This window comes from Phyllostomus hastatus, unplaced genomic scaffold (genome assembly GCF_019186645.2).
Source record: "Phyllostomus hastatus isolate PE091 unplaced genomic scaffold, TTU_PhHast_1.1 phas_contig_86, whole genome shotgun sequence".
Classification (NCBI taxonomy): domain Eukaryota; kingdom Metazoa; phylum Chordata; class Mammalia; order Chiroptera; family Phyllostomidae; genus Phyllostomus; species Phyllostomus hastatus.
The window spans coordinates 95,324,831-95,344,787 of record NW_025333977.1 but is presented as its reverse complement, the minus strand read 5'-3'; the positions used below and the strand labels follow the sequence as shown (position 1 = coordinate 95,344,787).

Here is a 19,957-nt window from a genome sequence, read left to right as displayed (position 1 = left end):
GTCTGCTCTTGTTGGATTGGCTCCATGCCCCTGAAGCCACAGCAAGTCACATGGCCAAACCTGGCATTATTGGTAAGGAAAGGCAAATCTGCTCCTCCCACAGAGCCACAGTTCAGGGTTTGGCTGCATTAAAGCAGAGTGAGATAGAACCAATACTCCCATTTGCAGTGGGGAACTTAGGAAGAGCAATACCACCTAGCAATGTCTCTGACTCTTTCTTATCCTTCAAACTTCACCTTAGAAAAGTCTCATATAAACCCTTAGTAAAAATAGTATTACCCACCCCCTCCAACCTCCATTTGTCACCATGCTGTATTTATTTCATCCATAGCAGTTAACACAATGTTATAACATCTTGTTTATAGTTTATCTCCCTAACTAAAGTATGAACTCCACAGGGAGGACAGAAACCTTGTTTTTCTATACTGTCCTATCCATAGATGTAGAGTGACTGAGTGACCAACTGACCGACTGAATGAATGAATGAATTGCATTTCATGCCAGTGCATCAAGTGCAGAGTAGTTTGCATTTAAGGTCTTCAATTTTGTGTGTTTCAGTTTGTGAAGTCCATTTTGAAAACACCAAGGTGCCTGTTGAAAATGTTCTAGGAGAAGTTGGAGGTGGGCTAAAGGTGAGTTGCCAGCAGCAGCCTCTGTGACTGCTGTGCAGTTTCATAGTGCAGTTTGTTGGCAACAACTTTCTGTTTCATCCCTGCTTGTAGCAGACCAGTTTCTGCTGGCCGAGTGACCATGTGTCCTCTGTTGGGAAGTCAGCCAAGTGGAAAGTGGAAAAATTGGCTCCCAGGTGAGGGAGTGTGTGGTTAAAACTGAGTCTCTTCATTTATCTGTGAGCATTGTTTGCTTTGAGTAGGGACATTATCCCTCTCTCCTGCAAGCATAAGAAAGCAGGCCAGCAGGCGCTGGAAAAGCATAGGTTCTTTTAAGTGCACAACCCTGGGTCCTGAGTCCCTAAGTTTGTTTGTTGGGTTTTTTTGTTTGTTTGTTTGTTTTTGGTAAGATTTATTGTAATGTTTATTGACAAATAATTCATATAACATAAAATTTACCACCTTCCATTGCATATGTTGGTTGTTTTTAGTATATTTGCTATGTTGTGCAGCCATCACCAAGGTCTAATTCCAGAACATTTCTACGCCCCCCCCAGAAAAAAATGTCATTCCTTTAATTTGCCCTTTCCCTCATCTCTTGGCAATCACTATTTTTATTTCTGTTTTGGATCTGCCTATTTTGAACATTTTATATAAATGAAATCTATATGTGACCTTTTGTGTTTGGCTTCTTTCACTGGCATGTTTTCAAAGTTTATCCAAATTGTAGCCTTTATCATTGTTTTTAAAGGCTGAATAATATTCCAGCCATGTTTTGTTTATTCATTTATAATGTCAGCTGATAGACATTAGTATTGTTTCTACTGCTTGGCCATTATCAGTAACGCTGATTTGAACATTCTTGTACAAGTTTTTATGTGAACAATATATTTTCAGTTCTTATGGGTATTTACCTAGAGGTGAAATTTCTGGGTCACGTGATAACTGCATGTATAACTTTTTGAGGAACTGCCAGGGTGTTTTCTACCGTGTCTGTACCACTTTATGTTCCCATCAGCAGCGTAACAGGGTTCTAATTTCTCCACATCCTTATTGACACTTGTTATTGTCCCTTATAAAAATTATAGTCAACTTAGTGTGTGTGAAGTGGTATCTCATTGTGGTTTGATTTACATTTTCCTAATGACTAATATCTTTTCATGTGTTTATTTGCCATTTGTATATCTTTGGAATATTGTCTTTTCAAATAGTTTGCTCATTTTCAAGTTGGGTTCTTTGCCTTTTTTTACTTCCCTGTCCTAATGTACTGGGTCACCTAGGTAAATATCTTTACTCTGGTGTGTCCCCTTTCCCTTTTGGCTGTGAAACAAGGAACAAAGTGACACCTGCCTTCCTCCCCTCCTGGGTGTCATGAGAATCAGATAAATGCCGTCAGCCAGTGCTCTTGTTAAGAGGCTGCTCAGTGAACCCTGGCCACTGTGGCTCATTTGGTGGGAATGTCATTCTGTAAACCAAAGGTTGCAGGTTTAATTCTTGGTCAGAGCACATGCCAGGGTTGCAGGTTTGGTGCCCTGGTTAGGGCACAGATGAAAGTGGATTCATGTTTCTTTTTCTGTCTCCTTCCCTTCCCTTGTCTCTAAAGTCAATAAGCATGTCTTTGGGTGAGGATTAAAAAAAAAAGAGGCTGCTCAGTGAATGTGGAAAAAAGGGTTGTAGAAGTGGAAGGACAAACAAGGGAGCAGCAGTCTTTGCAGTGATAGGCTTGTTTGTTATTCAGGTAACCCAGAAGATACACACATTGGAGAATATACAGAAAGAAAAAATAAAATGAAACCCACTGAAACCTGTCTCCAAGACAGTTGGCATTCATTGTTCACAATTTTGGTGCTTGCTTTTGTCAACATAAACATTCGGACCTATAGAGAATTCTTGTGAGTTTATTTGAGCCAAATTGACAACAGTTGTCAGGAAGCAAAACCTCAGTGAGTTGAGATAATGTGGCTGTTTTGCACTTCATTTTATACCCTAAAATCAAAAGAGGAGGCATAAGTGGGTTCCATAAAATCTATTAGTGATAGATTAGGGAAGCAGGGAGAAACAAAGCAAGGAAAACCCTGGGATCAAATAAAAAGTAAAATGATAGACACATTTTTTACAGAGGTAGGTAAAGGATAGTTAACAGTCTACAATTAAAATGATAACAATAACAATGAGGGGATCTGTGGTCTCCCCCTGGTGTGGTGCCTGTGTTTTGAGGGTTCTGGAAAAAGGAAATTTGACATTCCAGAAGTATGTTATCACAGATGCAAAAGAGGACAGGTTCAGTTAAGGTAAAGATTGACCTTTGTTTGGGAAAAATACTGGCCTAGGACTACCTCCCATAAATGGCTTTTTGTTAGAAAGTTTTAATTTTCAGACCTTCCCATATGGTTACTTTCAGTCTCTTTGAGTTTGTAAAATTGCCACACAGGCCTCCACTGAGCTTGTCATGTTTCAAATGTGACCTCTTTTCTTCCATGTCGTTCTAGATCTTTATAAAGACAATTCCTCACAAATATTTGGTGTGTGTGTGTAATATGGCTTGCATTTTTGCATTTATCAGTATATCCTAATATAATCCAAAATTAATTTTAGACTGTAATAAAGAAACAAAAGCATTCATTAGAACAAAAAGAACTGCAGTTCTGGAGATGGTTTCAGGTGACTAAGTTGTGTTGCACAGAGACAAAGGGGATGTTAGAAATGCACGAGAAATAGAGGTTAGAGAAGCCAGAGGAACTGATCAAGTGCCTTTATTTGATGCTGTGCGTACAGGCAGGCTGAGTCTGGACTGACTGCAGGCTTGGTGGGGAGGTAGGAATGGGATTTTTAAAAGGAAAAGCACGGAGCTTGTGGGAGGATAGATAAGGAAGGGGTTAGTCTCTTGTTCTTCTGGGCGGGTGCTTCAGGGTTCCGGGATGTGAGCCCAGACAATGGGTTAAGTAAAGGGCCGGGCTGTTCCCAGGTACAGGAGGGTCAGTCTAAACACTGGCTATTGTGGCTGGCACCAGATGTCTATTGTGTGTGGTGGGAGAGAGTTTTGATTAAGCTGCGGACAACCTAGTGATCGGGATAACTGAGTCATGGGCAAGCTGGTGGGTTTGGAAAACTGGCCTGACCCTTTCAGGGGAGGCTGCCTTTTATAGCAAATGTTCTCACCCAAGTTCTCAGTTAGGTCTGTTTTATATAAAGGAGATATCCAAGTTGTACCATTCTGATTAGATAGGGCAGTTCTCAGGCAGTTGGTAGAAATATGAAACCCGGTTTTCCCTGCACTGTTTGACCAGCTTGCATAAGCAGTTGGGACAGAGTGCAGGAAGCCATGAGTTCAGCCTGAGATTCTTCCCAGTATGAAGAGTATGTGAGGAGCCCCTGCCAACAAATATCAGCTAGGCTTTTATTATTTATAAAACTTGGGCCCTGAGTTGGGCATGGGGATTCCATCTTAGCAGATAAATTCCTTCTCGGGGCTCATATCAAATGAAACTTTCTGCTTAAGGTCCACATAATAATCGTTATGCCAGTAAATATATGTTGCTACACGTTTTTAATGTTCCATAGCATTTCTTCGTGTCATGATGCCAAATTTAATATTTGCCAGGTTCTCAGATTTGGGAATTTAACATTGTTTTCACTTCTTTTTTACTTATCACCATATATCATGTGGCATATATCCTTGTATATACCTTTACACACTTGCTTAATTATTTTGTGAGTTTAAACACCAGTAGTGAAGCCACTGTCTGAAGGTGTGAATGTTTTCAAGTCCTTGATCCATGTTGCCCAGTTGCCAGCTAGAAAGTTGGACCAATGTCTGTCCTTCAACACTGCTGAGGATGCTGCTGTCCCCAATACTTCCCAACACTGCATTAAAATTTCCCCCATTGTTCTAAGCGAAAATGATTGTTATTTTAATATGCAAGAAAACTAGATTTATAAAGCCCTTTTTTTTTTAATTTTAGTGGGATTGCTTGACAGTTAGCTTAAATACTAAACAATGTGATACATTTGGTGATTCCAGAGGTCATGGAATGATCAAATGTCAGGTGAAAATTAAGTGGCTGATGGGAGGCAAAAGTAAACTTCTTTCTCTAGTGTAGTCAGGTTTAGTCAATGGCCAGACTGCTTAGGGCATAGAGGCAGTTAAATGACAGGGGCTGTTGAAGGAATGGCTTGTGTCTTGCATCTGGGAAAATTGAGATCTAGACTGTAGTTGTAGAAATTATAAAAGGAAACTATTTTGCAGTAGAGAGGTGATAAAGCATGGAAGTGCAGAGTCACAGGGGGAGAGGATGAAATAGGAAGATCAGCCTTTGAGCTCTTGGGCCCCTTGTCAGATATGGCTAAACCCATCAGGTGTTTGATGACAGGGATTCAGACCTAGTGTCAAATCCTTTTCTCTTTTTATTTTTTTTTGTTGTTGTTTTAAGTGAAGTTAAGAATAAAGTATAAAGGGGCTGTGAAGTGAATTTTGTTTATGAAACTATGAGCTGGCTTTTAAAAGCTCATTTGGAAAGAGAAAAGGGAATACAAATGGGAGAATTTAGTTCCTCTTCATGTTCTGGTCAGTGTCTTCCTATGTCCTGAGTGAGACACGTGAAGCCTGAAATTAGAGATTAGAGGGCGCTTGGGAAAGTGGTGTGACTTAACCAAGCCCCCTCACCCATTCAGTGCCAGGGCTGGGCCTGACCCTCAGGGTTTAGCCTTGTCTTCCTCATGTCCCAGCTGCCTTTGACTGAGTGGTTTAAAACCAACACTTGCCCTTCCTAGTAGCTGAAGCAGTTGTTTCCAATCTCGCTAGTCCCACAGGATCTGTTTTGAAGGATTCTCCCATTAGGTTTTTTAACAAGTAATTATAAATGCAAATAAATTTGCATGTTTGATTAATGTAAGACACACATAGTCAAGCAATCTGTAAAAAGTAGTATTGCATTTGTAGTTGAGCTTTTAGGAAATTAATAGAATTCAGAAACACCTTTCTTCCCCCTTCCCAGACCTCAGCCTTGCCTTTGGGCATCATGGGCTTGATCAGAGGCATGACAGATCACAACTGTCCTTTAGGAGGCTTGTGCTGGTGGCCATGTGTTGACGCTAGACTTGGAATGCCCTTTGTCCCTGGGATGGCCGGGTAGACCCAGCTCAGAGATCTCCTTGGCTGAGAACCTTTGCTACCCAGCATCCCTCTCCCCACACCAAAAGAAACATGCACTCACTCCTTCCCACTGGACTTGTGTGCCTGCTCTTTATTCTACCATTATACCGCTGACCACTTGTTGCCTAGTCCGCTGTTTGCCTCTTTGCCCCTTGTGGTCTATAAGGGACCTTGATGAATCTTGATAGTCTAGTACTCAGGAAGCAGTGTGTGTACACAGATGTGTGCCTGTCCCTCTTCCCCAGCTGCTCACCATCTGCATTAGGTAGGAAGTTAACTTTGGAAAAGAGGAGAGAAGCTGACAAAGCTCCTTAAGAAGTATGTCACTACTGTAGGAATTCAGTGGAGGAGAAGCATGTTATGTTAGTGGAGAGAGCATGGGTCTGTGTGTCAGACAGGATGCTTGCTGTGTGACCTTAAGAGAATCCTCTCTCCAGTCTGAACCTCAGGTTCTGATCTGTCAGATGAGGATCCTGATACTGAAGCGTTAACTGGGAAAGTCTAAATAGCTTGCAGCATGTACCCAGAAACGTGAAGTAAATTTTAGTTACTACTCCTCTCCCCAAGGACTAAGAGAAATGGTCTGTCCTTTTGGAATGAGGTTGTCCAATTACTTTTTGAAGGGTGACTCCAAGAATGTTTATAAGAGCCATAACAAGGATGGAGTGACCTTGTTTTGAAGTGTTGGGAGTATACTCTCTCCCTGCTCAGTGAGGATTGGCAGGAGGACTGGCTCAGCCCAGATGCCCAAGTCTTTAGAGACTTGTCTTTTTTTTTTTTTTTTCCAAACCTGCTGGTACTGTTGTGGTTGTCACCTCTGGTTCTCCAGGGCCCTTGGACTTTTCGTGGGTAAGCAGTCCTCTGAGGGAATAGAATCCACAGTGAGCCTCCTATGCTTTCTCTGCAGGTGGCCATGAACATCCTCAACAGTGGGCGGTTCAGCATGGGCAGCTCTGTGGCTGGGATGCTCAAGAAATTGATCGGTAGGTAAGTCAGGGACAGGAACCCTATGCAGCACAGCCTTTTCCCTGCTGCCTCTACTCCAGCCTCAAGGCTTTAACATGTCCTCAGGGCAAGTTGTGCTGAGCCAGGCCACCTGGACAAATGGTCCCACTCAAGTTTAGAACCTGGGTTTTTGTTTAGACCAAAGAATATACTCGGTCTGTCCCCAAAGGGTGTTCATGTTTTAATATTCCTCTGTTTTACCTAAGTGGGGAGGAGGAGTGGACATTCTGTTAGAGATGGAAAGAGGTTGCTGCTCTGACTACTACAAGTGGAGACCCTTAGTGAACATCCTAGCGTGAGCCAGACACTCATAAACATTAGCACTGATTTTTACAAGATCCCTGTTTGTAGGTGACTTTTCACAGTGGGTGAGGAATGGGAGCAGGTTTGGAACTCAGATCACTTAGCCTCTTGATCTTCCCTTTGTTTTTTTCTGTTAGGATACTTGAAATCTGGATTTTCCTTTGACAGTGAACTTAAAGCTACCCTATAAGGGTGTGTTGGGCACAGAACATTATTACTGTGTTAGCTTTGTGGAAGTGACTGAGGGATACGCAGGGGGCCCTGGGGTGTGCTCAGAGTACTTATGAAGTTCAGGGCAAGTTGGGGACAAGAAGGCTTTTTTTTGGGTTCTTACCCCCATTTTATAGATGAAGAGACTGATGCCCAGAGAGGGTAAGCATTGCTTGAGGCCATGCACCTAGCTCTCAAAGCTGACCTTGTCAATCTCCCAACTCACCTTGCTCAGAGTGCTACTGGCACTCTGCCAAGCTGCTCCCAAGCTCCCAAGGCCCCGAAGCCCTCTGGACTTCTTCCCCATCTGGAAATTTCTCAGTACAAGAGCTTTGCAGGGACACTCATGGTCAGCCTCTCCCCAAAGGATGTAGAACCTCTGATGAGATCCTCAGTTCCGGGAATGTGTGAATGTGAGTGCCTGTTTACCTTACAGGCTCACCATGGGGAGCATTTGTGATTGGATCATACGTATGAAAGTGTTTGGAGAACACTAAGTGTAGGGAGCAGAGTGTTGCTGACTGGGTAAGATGCTGCTGTATTCAGTTAGGTGACTTCCAAGCTGGGCTGATGACTCAGTATATGTTTACAGCTATATATTTAGAAGCCATAGGCCCAAGTTTTCAAAAGACCACCTTGCTTTGGTGATGAACAGCTATGACAGGTGTGAACCAGACCCTACTTGTGTCTAGGGTGTTTCTGGGTCCCCAACTTCACTCGAGATGCTATCTACCTGAATCTCATGTAATCTTAAAAACTCTGTGAGGTTGGTGGTACTGTTCAGGGAAGTAAAGTTCTTTGGCCTGGGTGACCAACTAGTAAGGAAAGAGTGCCAGATTCAAACCTGTGTTTGACTTCAATCTCTGTTTCCACATCTGTCCACTGCCGTAGACACCGCTAGGAGTGGATAGTCCCTCCTCCAGTCTGGATTCACTAGGAAGCAGGGGCTCTGCCTTTCAGGGTACTTGGTCTCAGCAGACCTGTTTCACATAGTTCCTGCATGAGTGTTTGAAAGCTAATGGTGATAGACTTAGGAAATCATTTTAGGACAACCAGAAAATTGTTCTTTTTAAAAACTCTGCTCTTTTTCAGAAATGACTGCTGAATATGCCTGCACGAGGAAACAGTTCAACAGGAACCTCAGTGAATTTGGATTAATTCAGGTACTGATGGTTGTACATTGGTACATCTGTTGATTTCACTGTGTAAGCATTATATGTGTGCTTGGGGTGTCTGTACTGACGATTCCTATGCAGTGACTGAGGAAGAAGACAAGACTTTATTTATTTATCTATCTATCTATTTATTTATTTTTATAAATTTATTTTTTTATTGTTGTTGACTTATAGTTATCCTGCCTCTTTCCCATTGCTCACCCCCACCATCCCCACTCCAACAGTCACTACCCCCACATTATCCATGTCCATGAGTTCTCTATTCTTATTCCTTTGCTTGCCACCTCCCTTCTTGTCAATGGCCATTTCTTTATTTCCAACTCTCTGGTTCTTTTTTGCTTGTTTGTTTGTTTTGTTGATTAGGTTCCACGGATAAGTGAGATCATATGGTATTTCTCTTTCATCACCTGGCTTATTTCACTTAGCATAATGCTCTCCAGTTCTATCCATGCTATCACAAAGGGTAGGAGTTCCTTCTTTCTTTCTGCTGTGTAGTATTCCATCATGTAAATATGCCACAGTTTTTTGATCCACTCATTTACTGATGGGCACTTAGGCTGTTTCCAGCACTAGGCTATTGTAAATTGTGCTGCTATGAACATTGGGGTATATAGGTTCTTTTAAATTGGTGACTCAGGATTCTTAGGGTGTATATTCCCAGGGGTGGGATCGCTGGATCAAAAGGCAGATCCATCTTTAGTTTTCTGAGGAAATTCCATACTATTTTGCACAGTGGCTGTACCAGTCTGCATTCCCACCAGCAGTGTACTAGCGTTCCCTTTCTCTACAACCCTGCCAGCATTTAGTTGATTTATTAATGATGGCCATTCTGACCGGTATGAGGTAGAATCTCATTGTGGTTTTAATTTGTATCTCTCTGGTGGCTAGTGATGCTAAGCATCCTTTCACATGCCTCTGGGTCCTCTGTATGTCCTCCTTGGAAAAATGTCTGTTCAGGTCCTTTGCCCATTTTTTAATTGGATTGCTTGTCTTCCTGGTATGGAGTCATATGAGTTCTTTATATATTTCAGAGATCAAACCCTTGTCTGAGGTATCATTGGCAAATATATTTTCCCATATGGTTGGTTCTCTTTATGTTTTGTCGATGTTTTCTGTAGCTGTGCAGAAGCTTTTTATTTTGATGAGATCCCATTTGTTTATTCATTCCTTTATGTCCCTTGCTTTAGAGTGAAAATATTATCAGTGAAAATTTCACTTATCAGTGAAAATATTGCTGTGTGGGATCTTTGAAATTTTCGTGCCTATGTTTTCCTCCAGCACTTTTATAGTGTCTTGACTTATATTTAAGCCTCTTATCCATCTTAAGTTTATTCTTGTGTATGGTGTAAGTTGGTGGTCTTGTTTCATTTTTTTGCATGTACTTGTCCATGTGTCCCAACACCATTTGTTGAAGAAGATATTTTTACTCCATTTATGTTCCTGCCCCCTTTGTCAAATATTAACTGACCGTATTGGCATAGGTTTTTTTTTTAATGGTTTCTTTCCTTTTTTTTTTTTAAGATTTTTATTTATTTATTTTTAGGGAGGGAAGAGAGGGAGGAAGAGAAAGAGAGAGAGGAGAGAGAGAGAGAGAGAGAGAAAGAGAGAAACATCAATGTGTGGTTGCTGGGGGGTTATGGCCTGCAACCCAGGAATGTACCCTGGCTGGGACTCGAACCTGGGACACTTTGGTTCCCAGCCCCGGCTCAATCCACTGAGCTACGCCAGCCAGGGACTGCATAGGTTTATTTATGGGTCTCTATTCTGTTCCATTGGTCTGTGTATCTGTTCTTATGCCAGTACTACAGTACTAGGTTGGTTTGATTACAATGGCCTTGTGATTTAGTTTGATATCAGGTATTGTGATCCCTCCTACTTTGTTCTTCTTTTTCAGAATTGCTGCAGCTATTTGGGGTCGTTTATGGTTCATATTAATTTTTGAAATATTTGTTTTATATCTGTGAAATATGTTATTGGTATTTTGATAGGAATTGCATTGTATCTATGAATTGCTTTTGGTAGTATTTTGATGATGTTAATTCTTCCCATCCATCAACACGTTGTATGCTTCTGTTTCTTTGTGTCTTCCTTAATTTCTTTCTTCAGTGTTGTGTAGTTTTCTGCGTACAGGTCTTTTACCTCCTTGGTTAAGTTTATTCCAAAGTATTATATTTTTCCTGTTGCTATAGTAAATGTGATTGTTTTCTCCTAATTTCTGTTTCTGGTATTTCATTGTTGGTATACAAAAATGCCTTTGATTTCTGAATATTGACTTTGTATCCCGTATTTGGCCACATTCACTTACTAGATTGAGTAGTTTTTTGGTAGAGTCTGTAGGGTTTTCAATGTACACTATCATGTCATCTGGGAACAATGACAGCTTTACTTCTTCCTTTCCAATTTGGATGCCACAAGGCTTTATTTATTTATTTATTTATTTATTTAAAATAGTATTCTCCTTTTGATTTTTTTTAAGATTTTATTTATTTATTTTTAGACAGGGAAGGGAGGGAGATAGAGAGAGAGAGAGAGAAACATCAATGTGCGGTTGCTGGGGGTTCAGACCTGCAACCCAGGGATGTACCCTGGCTGGGAATCAAACCTGGGACACTTTGGTTCCCAGCCCGCGCTCAATCCACTGAGCTACGCCAGCCAGGGCTCTCCTTTTGATTTTTTAAAAAGACTATTTATATATTTTTAGACATACAGGATGGACACAGGGAGGGAGAAAGGGAGGGAGCAAAACGTGAATATAAGGTTGCCTCTCACACGCCCCCCACTAGGGACGTGGCCCACAACCCAGGCATGTGCCCTGACTGGGAATTGATCCAGTAACCCTTTGGTTCAAAGGCTGGTGCTCAGTCTACTGAGCCCAACCAGCCAGAGTGGCAAGGCTTTATTTAATGTGATAGCTTTTTGTGAATGCTGGGGCTTGGTTTTCTTGTTCAGTGTGAGGCTTTGGGCTTAATTATATTTTCTGTTTATTGGCAAATTTGGATCTTAGCACGTTTAAAATGTTTCTTGATTATGTTTTTTTCTGACTACTGCAGGAAAAATTTGCCTTGATGGCTCAGAAGACTTATGTAATGGAAAGTATGGCCTACCTCACTGCCGGAATGCTGGATCAACCAGGGTTTCCTGACTGCTCCATTGAGACTGCCATGGTGAAGGTAATTCTAGCACATCAGAGGGAAGTTGAGCAAAGCTCCTCAGCTACAGCTGGTCATTGTGGTCAAGGAAGGAAAAGGACTTGCCTGAGGTTACCCAGTGAGGCCAAGACTATCAGGGCTCCTGCTTGGCTCGGTCTCATCACAAAGCCCAGTTTTCCTTCGAGCCTATCATTCATCGCCAGCCACTCTGCCCTTGTTCTGAGGTCCTCCTTTTGGAAGGAAGTCAGGACGACCTTGTGCTGACCTTGCTTCCTGGTTTGTGGTAGGTGTTCAGCTCAGAGGCTGCCTGGCAGTGTGTGAGTGAAGCCCTGCAGATCCTTGGAGGCTCAGGCTACGTGAGGGACTACCCCTACGAGCGCATGCTGCGTGACGCCCGCATCCTGCTCATCTTTGAGGTGGGTGCTGTGCTGCCAGCTCCATCTTGCTCCACCATGGACCCCCTGAGCCTCCTGGTTCTGGCTCCATGCTGGCTTGTGCGCTCTCTCGTTTAACCTTCCTCACAGCACAGCCTAGACTCTGTTCTGCAGTGAAGAGGCTGAGGCTGAGAGGCCAAGCAGCTCACCAAGGGTCCCACTCCCAACGGCCCTTTCCGCTGAGCCTACCACCTCCTGGCAACCCGCCAGAGGTCTTTGCCAAGTTACTTCTGCTGGGTGTGGTGGGACAAGCAGAGATCTTCTCATAAGAGGCCTGTGATTGACCTTGCGTGTTCTCTCTGGACCTGGGTTTTTTTTCCGAGTATATTAAAGGTGCTTAAGAGGATAATCTCTGAGGGCTTTCCTAGCCCAGCACTTTTCACTTTTTAATTGCTTTCCCCTGTGAGTTCACAAGTGTAAACATGCTGAGGGGGATCTGGGTGGGGAACAAAGAGGGGGTGGGGCCAGAGAGACACCTGGTGCAGAATGGTGCTCAGACACCACTCTGTCTTTGGGGTGCTAGTTGTCTTGGTTGTGTGGACTGACCGACCCAGGAGGAAACCAGAATAGCAAGGAGTAAGGGACAGAGGTGCATCTCTCCCAAGAGGACTGAGGTCTCAAGAAGCAAGTGTACTTGGCCCTTTGGGGACTTTGACCAGGCCTGGGGAGGGCTGTATGGGCCAAGGACAGGGAAATAGAACATGCTAGGAGGCCCAGACAGGACCTTACCTGCCAGCTCTATGTGAATGGAGAGAGAATAAGCAAGTTTTATTGGAGAAGTAGTCAGTCCTGCTTGGTGGAACTAGGGCAGGTGATGGAGTAGGTGAGGAAAGGATGGAAGGGGAGACAAGTAGCCCCATTGTAGAGGACCTTGGATCTTACTCTGAGGACAAGAAATTATGAAAAGTCATGGCTCTGTTTGCAATAGCTTCTGTAGGACAGGTGAGTGGACAATGGCATGGTCTACCTGGTCACATATGCAGTACACTGGGGCTAACTTCATGGGGCAGCTTTGACATCTCCACTGTTGACCACAGGGAACCAATGAGATTCTCCGGATGCACATTGCCCTGACAGGCCTGCAGCATGCTGGCCGCATCCTGACTGCAAGGATCAAGTAGGTGCCATTTCCCCTTGTTGCTCCTCAGGTTCCACCTGGCAGAGCTGAAATCATTCACTGGCTGGCTGGAGAGAGGGAAGGTGGGCAGGAACCTTCATCAGTGACTGTTGGGCCTTGAAAGCCAGGCTCCAGAGCTGAGCCTTTACCTGAAGGTGATAGGAGGGGCCCGCTGCTTCAGGAATCCCTCAGTGTGCCCTGTCCTTATGGTCACTACCCTGACAGTTCTTGTTTCCCATGCTGCAGGGAGCTGTGTTTTCAGAATCTGGGAATGAAAGGTGCACCTTAAACAGATGCCAATGTCAAGACCAGTGCAGACCAATTTATTTCTTTTCTCTCTCCCTTGTTCTCTGTCTCTTGCTCTCCCCTCAGTCCCCATCCTGGGGCTAGGGCAATTAGAAATCACTGCTGGACCCCATGAACAGGTTATGCCAAGCATTTTGCAGAGTACTTACAGTAAGAGAATGACCTGAAAGCTGGCTGTGACTTAGTTCTCTGTGGAGGAAGCACTAGTGCAGCTCTACCTCAGAGGAGACTGGCTGGTCTTGACAGGCTGGAGGGGCTCATCCTGCAGCCAGGTGTCCAGCAAGGCTGGGGGAAGGTCATATAGTTAGGGCCTGAGTTAGCCCTTTATGGCTATGCATAGTCAGGGAGAAGGAGTGGGTGCCCTAGAGCTCCGGGATACCTATCGGTGGGGTTTGTGTTGCTGGACAGTGGGAGGAACAGCAGGGCCTCAGATCATGGGTCCATGGGCTTTCTGCAGTGAACTTAAACGGGGTAATGTGACCACTGTCTTGGATACTGTTGGCCGGCGGCTTCGGGACTCCTTGGGTCGAACCGTGGACTTGGGGCTGACGGGGAATCTTGGAGCTGTACACCCCAGTGTTGCGGTGAGTGAGCCCAGAGGGTGTAGCATGTTGGATATCTCCTCCCCAAGAGGGAAGTGACCAGGGGCGTTGGGATAGACCAGCCAGTCTGAGGAACAGCTGATACCCTGTCTCCACGCTGTCATGATGGAGAACAGCCTGCATGTTAACCCCGGATCCCCTGCCATGCTCTGTGCCAGTGGGACGGAATGGGCATCATGGGGAGGAGATACTGCACTGAGTCCTTTCCTCTGACCTACCAGGACAGCGCCAGAAAGCTCGAGGAGAACGTGTATTACTTTGGGCGCACCGTGGAGACGTTGCTGCTCCGCTTTGGCAAGGTATTGGTCCCCTGCCAGACCTGGGGTGGTAGGCTCTCCAACTTTGGGGTTAAGGATATGGGGCCAGCATCTGTGAAATGTTTTACAAGTACCTACCTTTAGAAATAGGGCCAGGAAGAAATTTTGCTCACTTGGAGAAGGTGGGGTGGGGAGGCAGGGCTGTCTGTGGCTGCCTGTCCTGTGGACCACTCAGCTAGCTGGGGTGAGCACCCCCTAGGTGAAGAGAAGCTCCCTGCATTTTGTGGAGGCAGCCTGGGCCTGAATCTCAGGTCCTGATCTGTGAGGCTCTTGCTTCTGTTGGTATATTAAGCCCCGGCCTCCGGTCTCAGCCAGGTTCCTGGGACCTTGACCCTTCCCCAAATCTAGACAGAGTAAGTGGAAAATAGAAGGTAGCCATGAACCAACTTCTCACAATCCAGAGGGAAAGGCAACTTTAGCACCTCTAACCAGAGGCATAAAGTGAGGCTTAGAGATGGGTAAAGGTATGCTTAGGAAGGGACTGTTGGGGGTGGGGGATGTGTCCAAGGTAATGAGCCTCCAACCTGGGCATCTGTGTTCCCAGACCATTGTGGAAGAGCAGATGGTCTTGAAGCGTGTGGCCAACATCCTCATCAACCTGTATGGCATGACAGCTGTGCTGTCTCGTGCCAGCCGCTCAATGCGAGCAGGACTTCGGAACCATGACCATGAGGTGAGCGTTCCCGGCCCTGCCCTACTTAGCCCACACACAGGCAGCTTCCCACTGACTTGGTCCTGCTGCACTTTATTGAGGCCCATTGGTTGGGGTTTATGGGTCATTTGGTGATATGGCCCAGTTGAAGAATCTTATGTGGGAAGGCCTATACAAAGCAAGGGCCTTGGCACCCAATTGTGGTCCCAGAGAGCGTGAGTTAAGTGCAGTGTCCATGTAGCAGTTGACCAGGAGGCGGATGGATTTGCCGAGTTGTGGCTGTGGCCTTTTGTGAGCACTGAAGCTCTTATGGGGTATGAGGGTTTCTGTTGCTCTGGACACAGAGCCACTCCCTTTCATTTTCCTCCCTGAAAGAGAAAGATGGGTGAATAGTGGGGTTTCAAACCTAGTTCCCTCACCCTGTCTGTCCTCCTCATCCTGCTGTAGGGGGTGGATGCAGTCACTGAGTGCCTGCTGTGTATTTGGTATTTATGTGCCTTGATACACAGTACCTGGTGGCCATAGGAATTGTGATGTCTTTCTTTCAGCAGGGGAAACAAGACTCAGATGTTGAGTGATTTGCCCTTTGGACAGACCTGGCTTGGCTTAGGGCTAGAATTAGAACCTAAAATAGTGTAACTCTTGAGCCAGGCCTCTTGACCCTAGCCAAGCTGTCCAGTAGTACTGTGAAGCTTAGAGGTCAGTCACCAGCGAGGGGTTACCCTTTGATACACAGAGGGTTCTCTCTGACCTTGGTTTTGGCAGGTTCTGCTGGCCAACATCTTCTGCACGGAAGCTTATTCCCAGAATCTCTTCACCTTATCTCAGCTGGACAAGTGTGAGTAAGGTTGTCTTGGGAGGGAGGGGGAAGAGAGGGTCTGATTCCAAGCGACTGATTCCAGTGAGCTGTTTCTGGACCCTGTCAGGCTCCCATGACCAGCTGGCTGCTCACAACTTCTGCCTTGAGTGAGGGCTGGGTAAGACTTGTGCTGAGGAATTCAGAGCTCTGCCAGAGTCTCTGAGTGGGCCTTGCTGAAGGCCATCTGCGCAGGGTAGATTCACAAAAGAAGAAGGAGTTTCTCCTGCTTTTTTACCCCTGCACTGCAGTGGAAATGAAACTGCCCTACCTGCAGATGTCTCAGGATGCTTCCCTAGACTGTGCAGGGATTTTGTTTGTGTTGCTCAGTCTTTTCAGTTTGTCTGGAATGCTCATCCTCTTTCATAGCCATATGGCTGTATCTTAGAATATGTAGCTTAAATTCTCTTTCTGACCCTACAGTCCTGCTGGTCTTCAAGGCTCCCCTGAAGAGACCAGCCCTGTCGCTAAGGATTGTGGAGAGGGACACATAACTCTGTGTAGCTCCTGGCTCTGCTTGCTGGCCAGGCACCCTCCACAGTGCTGGCCTGACTGTTAATGTGCTGTGGAGAGCTAGGAAATAGTTTCCTCTGCAATAATAGGCTTGAATCACAAAGGGGTCTTTTATTGAGAAAGTGCCTTCTCCCACAAAATCTGGAGTTTTTAGAGATTAACAGGATGAGCTCTTCGTTATTTGGAATGAAGCTTTTCTAGCTCAGAATCACTTCCTGGGGGTTTGGATGAGTGGGAGGAGTGGTGTGGTCACTCCCAGGCTGACTACTGGAAAAAATGCCCCAGCAATATTTCTGCTGTCACAATGCAGAAAGATCACCTAGTGTCTCTTTTCCCCTCTCAGATTCTCCAGAAAATCTAGATGAACAGATCAAGAAAGTGTCTCAGCAGATCCTAGAGAGGCGAGCATACATCTGTGCCCATCCTCTGGACCGTACATCCTGAGGGACGGTGTTCTCTGCTGCTGCCATCCCGTAGGCCACAGGACATTGCTGAACAACTCTCACTTTTTCCAGAAGATGTAGAACCTGGAATTATTTCAAGTTGAACTATTGCTTCCCAGTCTTCATCTGAAGGTCTTTCTCCTGGCCTGAGGGAGCCTTTTCCAGACCTGACCTCTGGGCACTGCTGCCTGACATGATCCCAGGTTCTAAACAGAGATGAAGAGAGAGAGAATGGAGTTTCTGAGACCTGGGATTGGAGGATGTGCTATCAGTTTAGGAAACCTTGCAATGGAAACCGCAGCCTGTGCTGCTACCTCTGTGGCAGGAGCCTGTGGGGCCTGTTTCAGGCATGGATGACCATTTCTACTAGACTACACATTACCCAAGAAACAGCTTAAAAGCTGTATGTGTGCCATTCAGACTAGGGTCAAGGTGCACTAAAAACATGTACTAGGAAACATTTAACAGAGGGGAATATAAAATGGCACAGTTTGTATTTACCCTTCTGGTCATGTTTGTCCTCAGAACCAGCCTTTAATGGAAGACAGCATGACCCTAACAACCACTCTTTGGTGATGGCTTCCAGTCCCTTTTGTCCTCACCCTGCAAGAAGAAGGCCCTGAAAGCTGAGGAGCAGGTGGCCACTGCAGAGCCATGGGGGTTACGAGTCCTGTTTTTTATCTCTCTCAGGTGATGATGGGTGGAAAACAGCATTGCTTGCTTGTTACCTGACAACATATGCTTTTTTCCACCTGAGCTTTTCTGCCTGTTTTCTTTGCAAGGATTGCCCTCTACTTTTGAAGTGAGGGGGAAAAAAGTGTCTTTAGGTGGTACTAACAGGCCTTTGCATTTCTCCAGGTTTCCTTCTGCTACTTGCTGGATGTAATGCATGCTGGCAGGTTTTAAACTTTAGTCTGGTTTCTGGGTGATTTGAGGTTCTCCCCCACAAAAACCCACTGTAGATATTGCTTCGAGGTGGGAGGAGAAAGCCAGATTGCAGCTTATCTTTTTCCCAAGTATAAATTGTAATCTGCTGTGATGAGAGAAAAAGGCAAAGAAAAGACTGGGAATGCTGAGACCTGAACTGGCTTAGTGGGGTTGGCCTGAACATTCTGCCAGGGTTTTGGTAGCAGGTCTTCAAAAGGTGAAAGTTTACAAATATTGAGACTTTGGAAATAACTTTTCAGTGAAACTCAAAAGTTCTAAACATTGACAAGGAGGCATCTTGCAGAAAATGGAGAGTACATATTTTCTCACACTGTTGGGGGAAGGAGATACATGGAACTCCTTTGCAAGGGGAAGCTTGGAAAGTATGCTGACCCCATCGCCTTTGAGCAGCTTTTAGGAAAGGGGCTTCACTCTAGGCCTTGTGACATAGAAGTCCCTTGTCAGTAACAGGTTCTCTTTGTTAAGTTGAGTTCAAAAGGCTGGAATCACCAGTTCAAGCTCTTCTTTCTCACTTGCCATTTTCTAGTTTTCACTTTTTCATTTTGCTATTTTTTGTTGTTCTGTTTTTTAAATTTACTGTTTTCGGTTACACTTGTCCCACTTATTTCCCCATTGCTCACTCCTACACCCATACCCCATACTCCCAGTCAATACCCCTCACCCCCCATTGGCTGTGCCATTGCATCCTTTATTTGTGTTCCTATACTTACCCCTTTCCTTTCTTTCCCCAGTTTTCTCCCTTCCCCTTCACCTCTGGTCACTGTCCACTTGTTCTTTATTTCTACGTCTCTAGTTCTGTTTTGCTCATTTGTTTGTTTTGTTGATTAGGTTCCACTTATAGGTGAGATCATATGGCATTTCTCTTTTACCGCTTGGCTTATTTCACTTAGCATAATGCTCTTCAGTTCTATCCATGCTATCACAAAGGGTAGGAGTTCCTTCTTTCTTTCTGCTGTGTAGTATTCCATTGTGTAAGTATATCACAGTTTTCCAATGTACTCATTACTGATGGGCACTTAGGGTGTTTCTAGCACTTGGCTATTGTAAATTGTGCTGCTATGAACATTGGGGTGCATAGGTTCTTTTGAATTGGTGACTCAAGATTCTTAGGGTATAGTCCTAGGAGTGGGCTCGCTGGATCAAAAGGCAGATCCATCTTTAGTTTTCTGAGGAAATTCCATACTGTTTTGCACAGTGGCCATACCAGTCTGCATTCCCACCAGCAGTGCACTAAGGTTCCCCCTTTCTGCACAGCCTCATAGGCACTTGTTGTTTGTTGATTTGTTTATGAGGGCCATTCTGACCCATGTGAAGTGGTATCTCATTGTGGTTTCAATTTGCATCTCTCTAATGGCTAGTGATGCTGAGCATCTTTCCATATGTCTCTGGACCCTCTGTATGTCCTCCTTGAAAAAGTATCTGTTCAAGTCTTTTGCCCATTTTTTAATTGGGTTGTTTGTCTTCCTGGAGTAGAGTCATGTAACTTGTTTATATATTTTGGAGATTAAACCCTTGTCCAAGGTATCATTGGCAAATATGTTTTCCCATATAGTTGGTTCTCTTTTCATTTTAATGCTGTTTTCTTTAGCCATGCAGAAGCTTTTTATTTTGATGAGATCCCATTGATTTTTTCTGTATGTCTTTTGCTGTAGGGCAGGAGTGTCAAACTCATTTTCACAGGGGGCACATCAGCCTTGCGGTTGCCTTCAAAGGGCTGAATGTAATTTTAGGACTGTATAAATGTAACTACTCCTTAACTAGGGGCAAGGAGCTTGGCACTGTGCCAGGTAGAAACAAGGTGCTGGGCCAAACGAGGAGAAGCGCTGAATTTGGCCTGCAGGCCTTCTGTTTGCCACCTAGGCAAATAGGGGATATTTGCCTAGGGGTTATATCAGTGAAAATATTACTGGTTGAAATATCTGAGATTTTCCTCTCTATGTTCTCCTCTAGGACTTTTGTAGTGTCATGACTTATATTTAAGTCTTTTATGCACCTTGAATTTATTTTTGTGTATGGTATAAGTTGATGGTCAAGTTTCATCATTTTGCCTGTAGCTGTCGAGATGTCCCAACACCATTTGTTGAAGAGGTTATTTTTACTTATTTTATGCTTCTGCCCCTTGGTCAAATATTAATTGACCATAAAGACATGAGTTTATTTCTGGGCT

General features: G+C 44.6%; 1 protein-coding gene across 4 annotated transcripts in view; it reads left to right on the top strand.

Annotated features, from left to right (window-relative positions):
• The window catches only part of ACAD9 (acyl-CoA dehydrogenase family member 9), a 75,158-nt gene extending 57,560 nt beyond the window's left edge, over nucleotides 1-17,598 (top strand). For all 4 annotated transcript variants that reach the window (XM_045851866.1, XM_045851865.1, XM_045851864.1 and 1 more), the window contains exons 8-18: nucleotides 559-632; nucleotides 6,668-6,743; nucleotides 8,371-8,441; nucleotides 11,504-11,623; nucleotides 11,890-12,018; nucleotides 13,074-13,153; nucleotides 13,917-14,043; nucleotides 14,283-14,360; nucleotides 14,923-15,051; nucleotides 15,796-15,868; nucleotides 16,743-17,598. In XM_045851866.1, coding sequence (XP_045707822.1) covers nucleotides 559-632; nucleotides 6,668-6,743; nucleotides 8,371-8,441; nucleotides 11,504-11,623; nucleotides 11,890-12,018; nucleotides 13,074-13,153; nucleotides 13,917-14,043; nucleotides 14,283-14,360; nucleotides 14,923-15,051; nucleotides 15,796-15,868; nucleotides 16,743-16,843 — 1,058 coding nt within the window. In that variant the 3' untranslated portion in view covers nucleotides 16,844-17,598. The remainder of the gene's footprint in view (nucleotides 1-558; nucleotides 633-6,667; nucleotides 6,744-8,370; nucleotides 8,442-11,503; nucleotides 11,624-11,889; nucleotides 12,019-13,073; nucleotides 13,154-13,916; nucleotides 14,044-14,282; nucleotides 14,361-14,922; nucleotides 15,052-15,795; nucleotides 15,869-16,742) is intronic.
• The last annotated feature ends 2,359 nt before the right edge of the window (nucleotides 17,599-19,957 follow it).